Below are 9,472 nucleotides of genomic sequence, written 5' to 3' on the forward strand. Positions count from 1 at the left end.
CATGGTGTCATTGTCAGTCAATGGGGAAAATAATAATTATTAAAAATGATGGTTCAATATTTTATTATCTTTTAAAACACCTAATTTTACAAAATATAGATAAGTACCACATTAATTTTATGCAAAAAAATTTAATGACATGCTAAAAACCCCCGCTATTATACCAATGTTACCCCTTTCTATTGTTATATTAAAAACTATTTTATGAACTATAGATTAACATTAGAATCCATAGCTTAAAATTTGACGAATAAAAAAATTAATTATAGCTTGGAGCCTGGAGGCGGCAAAATTAAAGTAAAAAGTTACCTTGGGCGCCCATCTTGAAACTGCACGCATTAAAATTACATAATATTTTAAGCTGCAGTAAAGTTTATAATAATGGATCGTTACGTTATAAGAGAACAAAGGAGTGGAAATGGTAATAATTGCTCTAATTTAATTTATGTTTATTTATTAAGCTGGTTAAATAGCTTTGAAACGAGTAGGTACGTAATTACTGATAAAATTATACTTAATAATAATATTATGGATCGATTTAACATGCACTTGTATATTCGTATGAGACATATTTTATGAAGGTACTTAATTATTCAAGCATTGGCACCGATTCCTTTGTCTTACTTTAAACTAAATTTAGAGTATTTGCGTCCTTTTCTTTTTAACAATGCTAAAAAAGGAACGGAACATGACTTTCACATTTAAAGACTCTAAATTTTAGTGCACAATACAAATTTAAACAGTAGGTTTGCGACTGCGTGATAAAATCACGGGTTTTACCATCTAAAAATTAAATTTAGAAGTGTCAAAGTGCTTCTCTCCTTTTCATATTGCAATAGTAAGAAGAGGGTGCGAATACTCTAAAATTAGGTTGTGCTTAGAATCGGTGCCATAATATTAACTTATACCGCGGTAGAAGCAAATAGATGTCAAGGACTCGAGGTAATATTAATAGAATACATCGATAAAAAGTCAATGAAAAAAGCGTTTTATAGCTTTAATAACAATTCAAAATTTAAACATAATATAGGTAGATACCTAAAATATACGTTATCAAGATTCTGCAGAATATTTGTATCGTAAAATCAACGTTTTTCAGAGCTCCCCGAGAGAAATCAAATGATTGCGTTTTCAGCAACTAGCAGTAGACCAGGAAATAATATTACTATGTAAGTAGCCGGAAGATTGCGAGGCCTGGAATCCCTCTACGGATTTAGATCTTGACATTATCTTTCATTTTATTTTATTACAGTTACTTCTTTGTTCAGATAAAGATTTGTCAGTACAAGGTCCTTAACCTTTAGCTACTGCGTTTAGTACTTAAATGCTTTGGAGTTTGGATACATTGGTTCCTATCCATAATACCTCGTATGAGAACGGTGATAGCCTAGTCAGAGTGAACTAGAGTGAGGGAACTCTCAGTGTGGTCCTAAATCGACAATTATTATGTTGAATATTAGGCTATGGTGACATAAAATCATGGAAAAATAGGGCTACTTTAGGGCTACCTGCGTCAAATGTACTAACATTTAACGCCTGCCAGTGACGTCGAAGACTCGATGTTTTGTTAGAAGTTCTTAATTTTGCGTTGGCCTCCTACGCACTCACCTTTAACTTTACGGAGTAAGGTGCGTTTTATAAAATTAAATATCATGTCATGTCTGAGAGTACTTTAAGATGTTATACACACCTTTGAGACAGTCGCCGCGACTCCGTTCGTATGCAGTAGGTACACCCTATCAAACACTACCCATATCACTAATTCACTACCCAATCCATATTATAAAGGCGAAAGTGTGTTTGTTTGTTTGTTGGTTTATTGTTGTGTCCTTAAATCAACGGGGCAACGGATTGACATGGTTTTTTGCATGGGTATAGTTATAAATTGGGAGAGTGACATAGGCTACCTTTTATTCCGAAAAATCAGAGTTCCCAGGAGTTTTTTAAAAACCTAAATCCACGCGAACGTAGTTGCGGGCATCTACTAGTTCCATATAAATTACAGATTGTAACGGTCGGCGGCGACTAGTCGACCGTCCCATCTTAGGCCACATCATCACTTCCCATCAGGTGTGATCGTGGTCAAGCGTGCGCCTATAATATTTTTTAAAAAAAAAAACGTGCCTGTTGGGTCTAAATGTTTATTTTTCAGCCCTGAAAATAGTTTGTACTACAGTTACGGAGCGGAAATGCAAAACACAAATGTGCAGCAATTAGGGACGCCCAGATTAGTGACGCCTCACGGGCAGAACTACCCGCCAAATGTAAAATTTATTTATTTTTATTAATCACACTAATATTAAAATCTAAATATATAAAAGGAAAAGGTGACTGACTGACTGACTGACTGACTAACTGATCTATCAACGCACAGCTCAAACTACTGGACGGATCGGGCTGAAATTTGGCATGCAGATAGCTATTATGACGTTAGGCATCCGCTAAGAAAGGATTTTTGAAAATTCAACCCTTAAGGGGGGGAAATAGGGGTTTGAAATTTGTGTAGTCCACGCGGACGAAGTCGCGAGCATAAGCTAGTAATAATATAAAGACGCGAGAGGATCGATTGCCATATCGACCTCTCGCGTATTATAGTTTGTTTAATAATAATATTTTCATTGGACAACAATAAAAAACTTTTCAGGTCGTTCAAGCACAAGGTCAAATTGTATCCGGCATTGATCCCCGGTATTTAGCTGAATATGGTAATAATAATGCAGGATATGTGCAAACTATGCATGGAGGCAATATAACCTCACCAGCAGAAGCTACTGCATTTGGTAGTGATTACCAAAACCGCAATTTTATAGGTGCCGTCACTAATAATCGTAATTTCAATAAAGCTCAAGCGAATAACCAAATTTTCAACGGAGCTAAGGCAAACAATCACAATAATTTCAATAGAGTTGAAGTTAATAACAATATAAACAATAATCCAAATTTCAACGGGGCTCCAGGAACTAATCTCAATTTCAATAGAACTGAAGTGAATAATCTCGGTTTCAATAAAAATGAATTGAATAATCAAAACTTCAATAGAGTTGAAGCTAATCATCGTAATTTAAACAGAAATCAAATAATTACTTCAAATTTCAACGTAGCTCAAGCCAATTCCAGTTTCAGTGGAGCTAAAGTGAATAATGCCATTTTTAATAAAAATGATATGCATAATCAAAACTTTAATAGAGCTGATACGAATAATAATTTCAATAGAGGACAAGAAAATAATCGTAATTTCAACGGAGCTGGAACAAATAATCGACATTTCAAAGGAGCTGAAAGAAACGAAAATAAACTCAATGTGCCACAAATAATGCCAAAAGGTTAGCTTTTGATTATTTTTTAGCAAAAATTTCGATTTCTTTTTCATTTGTAAAGGGGAATGTTAGGTGGCCATAGTAAATAATTTGACCCTTAGGTGCCCACACATGAATATGGAGTCAACAGTATACAATACAGCAATTAGTTGGTAACGAGGCTGCCTCGTCAAGTTTAGGTCCTGCTATGATAGAGGCTGATTGCACTTGGCCAGCGTGGTGGACTATGGCCTATACCCTTCTCATTTTGAGTGGAGACCTATACTCAGTAGTGGGCCAGCGATGGGTTGAGATGATGATGATGACTTTGCATTTCAGTAGCTTCCAAGAAACACACTGAAATTGATTTATTGAAGCACGAACTACAGAGCCAAGTCAAAACTCGGGCTGAGAAACTAAAAGTAAGTATCTGTCATTGTGTTTCACGAACTTTTCATGCGAATTGCGAAATTCAGAAAGAGATAGGTACAGTACGCGGCCAAAAGTGATGAACATCGATCTTTAGAAGGAGATAGCAGATTTGTAGAGCGTTGTCTCTGTCACTCATTAGGAACTAGATGATGCCCGTGACTTCCGCGTGGATTCCGTGGAAACTGAATTTGAAGGATAAAAGTAATCTATGTGCGTCTTCGGGATGCAAGCATCTCTGTAGATATCTCGTCGGATAAGCGGGTGGGGGCTTGAAAAGGTAACAAACTGACAAACAGACCCGTTTTCGCATTTATAATATTTTACGTTTTTAATAAGTAGGTTCCTACAGTACGCGGCAGGAAATAATGTACATTGACCTTTAGAAGGAGAAAGCGGATTTGTAGTGCATTTGTCTCTGTCGTTGAGACCGACAAAACGTCATATAGATTGTATACGACATTGTAAAGGCCGATGTACATTATTTTCGGCCGCGTACTGTACAGTAGCCGGCAAGAAATATTGTTCGTCGACCTTTAGAATGAGATTTAAGCTTTGTAGAGCGTTGTCTCTGTCACTCATACATGTGAGTTTTGTCGATCTCAACCATACTATGGTCTCAACGACAGAGAAAACGCTCTACGAAACCGCTATCTCATTCTAAAGGTCGATGTAGAATATTTTCTGCCGCGTACTGTAGCCACAGAATATAGAATACGTATAGAAAGTGTCTAAGGAGATTGTAAGGTACGTCTATGCATTTTTTAATGCAGTTCAATATTCTTAAGTAGGTATGCTAATTTTTGCAGTCAAAGTGTAGGATACAATGGAACAATGGTTCTATGTAACTTTGTAATAAAGTGGGAAAACTGTGTCAAACTTTTCAGCCGACTTGAAAGATTTGACCTAAATTCATATTGTAAAAGGTTGTAACTCTGAACACAACTATGTATGTATGTACGATAATATTGCAAAAATCTGACTGACGCTAGCGGTCAACGAACGTTTCGTAAGTAGGCTGCTCGGAATCAATGCCTCGTCGTAGGAGGGGCATTCACCCCGAATTTTGCACGCTATACATTGCGGGTTTGAAAAATAATAAATCACTAAAACTGCGAAACGAGGCAAATGGTTATTGGTATTGGATTGTGTGTAGATAGTATAACAATGAAGATAAGCTAGCGTTCTGGTGACACCCTGTAGTTTACGACAGCTTTTACACCCATGAAACAAATGAGTTGCAAAGTTATAAGACACTGAAATTTAATTAATTATTAATTAATATGCCCGTCCCGTCTATTGAAGCTAATTAGCCGCGTGGAGCTATATGGAAAACTGCTTCAATTTAGTTTTATGCGCTATAAATTAAATTAAAATCTAGGCGATCCTCACGCGTGACTTGGATCTTAATTAAATCTTTTGCGCGTCGGTAACGGGCGGCTCCGTCGAATAACATTATCTTCTAAGAATATTAGGCTAAAGATCCTAACGCATTTGCGCTGCGCTACGCGACGCGACGAGACGCGGCAGTGTCAAAGCAACGCCTTGATTCATACAAACTCATATATTATGTATGTCGAATAACATTATCTTCTGAGAATATTAGGCTAAGGGTCCTAACGCATCGGCACTGCGCTACGTGACGCGACGAGACACGGCAGCGCCAACGCCTTGATGCATACAAACTATATAATACTAGCTGATCCCCGCGGCTTCGCCCGCGTAGATTTAGCTTTTTAAAGATCCCATATAGCCTATGTCACTGAGGAATAATGTAGCTTTCTACTGGTGAAAGAATTTTTAAAATCGGTTCAGTAGTTCCAAAGATTACCCCTTACAAACAAACTTAACGACATTACCTCTTTATATAATAGTATAGAGTATAGATATAGATAGAAGTATAGATATAGATAATAGTATAGATATAGATTATACCTACATTATATTATTAAGGTGTAACCTTAATTAAGGTGATAACTAATAACTATCTGACCCGCCCCGGTTTTGCGCTTTCAGTTCTTACTTCAGTCATACAGCGAAAATATAAATCCTCTTTATTCCCTATCCCGCTTTTTCGAAAAATCTGGCGTTATTTCTTGTCTACATTATTAAGAGCAACATTTCAGTTTTTAAGGTCCATAGGGTTTGGGCTAGGAGTAGATGAGTCAGCTAGTGAGTGAGTTACGACGTTTCTTTTTACTGTACTATACTGTATTAGATGATGCCCGCGACTTCGTTCGCGTGGATTTAGGTTTTTGAAAATCCTGTGGGAACTCTTTAATTTTCCTAAAAGGTAGCCTATTTCCTTCCCCGGGATGCAAGCTATCTCTGTACCAAATTTAGTTTAAATCGGTTAAACGGTTGGGCCGTGATAGGCTAGCAGACAGACATACAGATAGACACACTTTCGCATTTATAATATTAGTATGGATTGATAACCGGGACCGACAGTTATTTGAAGTGTTCTATTATAAGACTTGGATTAAAGTTAAAGGCCAGATTCGGATTTCAGACCATAGTGACTTAGGTCTTAGATCAACATTGACAATTACTAATATTACGCGCCGTCGTAACTAGGCCTACTAACTACCTCCAAAAGCTGTAAAAACGCGTATGTACAGGATGCTCCATAAAACGAAAACTTAAAGAAATTGCCCGTCATAAAAGTAAATGCAGCACTTTTCTCCATTGTCGTCTAAGTAAAAGCGAGTGATTTTGTCCCAGTAAATAAAGTTCATCGGGGAAGTAAAAAGCCGGGCGGCGCGCGCAATATCCGTCTCCGACGTTTTGTCTTTAAAAAACTATAAAGCTTCCGTCGAACAATCCATGGTTTGTACCCTTTATAGTACGAGATTTTATAAATTTTCACAATGTTGATAGATTTCTATATTATTATAATTTGTATAGTGTTATACATATCACACGTCACGTTCGGCAGTAAGCGAACCGTAACTTAGTGGTCAGAGCGTCAAGCGCGATCCCAGGAGACGCGGGTACGAATCCTGCCGGTCTGCAATTTTTGATACCTATTTATTTGATAGATTTCGAACATCGAAACACCAGCAGAGTGAACTAGAGTGAGGAAACTCACCGTTTTGATCCTGAATCGACATCTGTCAAATATTAGGCGTGACGTGAAATCAAAGAGACTTGTCGTTTCATAGCCTATACCAAGCGTCAAATGTAGGTAGGTACTTTGAGCTAGGTACCTAAAGTGTACACGATGCTTATAGACTTTTCCTTGTCCACATAGGAATTGCAAAAATCTGGTACAAGGGTATTCTCTGGACCTGTCGAAAAAATCCTCAAATGGCATAAGTCTATTCAAGATATTGGTGCCATGGTATTCTATGAAATTGTTGGTAAGAATCTTTTGCAGCTTAGCACCCAAACTTCCAAAGCTTTCTACCCCTTTAAGAGTCTAAATATATAAAAGAAAAAGGTGACTGACTGAGTGACTGACTGACTGACTGGTCTGTCAACGCACAGTTCATACTACTAGACGGCCGATCAAGCTGAAACTTGGCATGCAGAATGCAGATAGCTATTATGACGTAGGAAAATTCAGCCCATAAGGGGTTGAAATTTAAAAAATCCTTTCTTAGCGGATGTCTGCGTCATAATAGCAACCTGCATGGAAAAATTTCAGCCCGATCCAACCAATAGTTTGAGCTGTGCGTTGATAGATCAGTCAGTCACCTTTTCCTTTTAAATATTTAGATACAAAAAAAAGATAGTTCCCTAAGCAGTCGCAATTTGAAGCGGTCAGGGTCTGTCATGATCTTGCCCGTGTATGGTTGCACTTAGGGTCCTTCCACATAAATGTTAGATGATAGTGGTACTATTAAATACTTTATAAGTAGCTTTTTTAAATGCACATAATTTTTAGGGAAATGCGTGACTGTAAGAGCCGGAGAATCCTGCGCCAAAAACTTGGTGGTTAGGGATGAGAACGGCCCGGCTATCCAGATCGTTTACTATGAGATCGATTTCTTGTTACCAGAACTGAAGCCCCCTTGTATGGTCAGGTAAGATTTATTAAGGACCTTGAATATAGGAGCGATTGAAACTATAGTACGCTACAGTTTGAGATGGCAATCGGGGAGGGAACTCCCCGCACACCCGCACAGCCCCCCCGCTAACCCAGTGTGGGCGAGCGCGGGTGATATGCGTGTGTACGGGATGTCCCCCCGCCTATTACCCCGATTGCAATCTCGACATGTCGCGGACTATAGATCTCCGAGTCTACTCGGTTGAATATGTTAAATCTGACTTCCGTGGGCTGCGGCCATGTGGCCCAAGGATTTTTTTAGCTAATTCATAATATTATTCATTCCAGGGTTATAGGTCGCATGATGCCAGGTACCACTCGCTTTCAAGCCTTCAACGTGCGTCCCGCGACAGGCGACGATGTCGCGACTCTGCCACGTCGCGCGGCAGTCGCGGCGCATCATGTCGCCAAACTGTCCAAGGAATATGGCGTCGAAGTTCTGACGTTAAAATAAATATTTTGTTCATCCTATTGTAATTACTTTTATGAAATTTGCTTTCACTTACCTATCTTAGACGTTTTATTTCTACTTGTAATTTGTCTTGAAGTTATGAATAAAAAAGATCCAACATTTTAAAATAATGATAAACCAACCCAATGTCAGGAACCACTCGCTTTCAGCCCTTCAAGGTGCGTCCCGCGACAGGAGACGATGTCGCGACTCTGCCACGTCGAGCGGCAGTCGCGGCGCATCATGTCGCCAAACTGTGCAAGGAATATAGCGTCGAAGTTCTGACGTTAAAATAAACATTTTGTTCATCTTATTAATAATTGTAATTGCCTTTATTAAATTTGATTTCACTTACCTATCTACGTTTTATTTCTACTTGTAATAATTTATCTTGAATTTCTGAACTAAATGAACTTTGTATATAAATAAAATAAAATAAAATAAAAAAATAAAAAAAGCCTTTATTCTAATACGTTATACGTTAATACAATGATTATTATTATTAAAATTAATATTAACAAATTACTACAATTCTAAATCATGTCAATAATAATAGAGGTCAATTATGTGTATATTTGAAAGTAACAATTTTTATGTCAGTCAACGATAAATAAAATAAAATAAAATTATAAAATTTAACCTCGGATAATTTTCAATTTACGTATTAGTCGCCGCTACGGCGTAGGCCTCCCCCAAATCTTTCCAGCGCTTTCTGTCCCTAGCTTGCCGCATCCAGTCAGGTCCACATACCTCTGAGAAAATGTCTCGCCATCTCTTTTTTTGGCGGCCTCTTTTTCTCTTTCTATCTCTTGGGATCCATTCGGTAACTTTTTTGGTCCATCTAGTGTTATCTAGTCTGCAAAGATGTCCTGCCCACTGCCATTTTAGTGTCCGAATTCTTTTAATTATATCTACTAGTTTAGTTTTCTTTCGAATTTTTTTTTTGTTGCTTATTCTGTCTTTTAATCTCAAACCCAACATGCTTCTTTCCATCTTTCTTTGGCAGATAGCTAGTTTCTCCTCTTCTTCTTTTCGTAATGACCATGTCTGACATCCATATGTCAGACATGGTCATTACGACATGTCTGACATATGGAACTTTGTATATAGATCCCTATAAATTGCAAAGCAAGGTTTCAGAATGTTTCTAAAAATTCGATTAAATAAGTTAGTACCATTATAAACATTTTGTAATATAAGGTAAGTAGGTACATTTTACTTTGGTACTTATTATATTATTCTTTG

At 37.6% G+C, this 9,472-nt stretch overlaps 1 protein-coding gene across 1 annotated transcript; it reads left to right on the top strand.

Moving 5' to 3' along the window:
- Positions 1-2,189: 2,189 nt before the first annotated feature.
- Positions 2,190-8,405, top strand: LOC117989052 (uncharacterized protein DDB_G0292186). Its single transcript, XM_034976355.2, has 6 exons — positions 2,190-2,264; positions 2,645-3,323; positions 3,636-3,718; positions 6,979-7,087; positions 7,615-7,753; positions 8,065-8,405. Exons 1-6 carry the CDS (start codon positions 2,190-2,192, stop codon positions 8,228-8,230), a joined length of 1,251 nt encoding a protein of 416 aa, XP_034832246.2. The 3' UTR covers positions 8,231-8,405.
- The last annotated feature ends 1,067 nt before the right edge of the window (positions 8,406-9,472 follow it).

Source organism: Maniola hyperantus, chromosome 15 (genome assembly GCF_902806685.2).
Source record: "Maniola hyperantus chromosome 15, iAphHyp1.2, whole genome shotgun sequence".
Lineage (NCBI taxonomy): Eukaryota > Metazoa > Arthropoda > Insecta > Lepidoptera > Nymphalidae > Maniola > Maniola hyperantus.

Bases quoted from the DNA above. Each gene is read 5' to 3' on its own strand.
- LOC117989052 (XM_034976355.2), top strand. From the start codon at position 2,190: ATGCAAAACACAAATGTGCAGCAATTAGGGACGCCCAGATTAGTGACG. The intron at 3,324-3,635 runs GTTAGCTTTTGA...TTTGCATTTCAG, and splicing joins GCCACAAATAATGCCAAAAG to TAGCTTCCAAGAAACACACT. The intron at 7,088-7,614 runs GTAAGAATCTTT...CATAATTTTTAG, and splicing joins GGTATTCTATGAAATTGTTG to GGAAATGCGTGACTGTAAGA.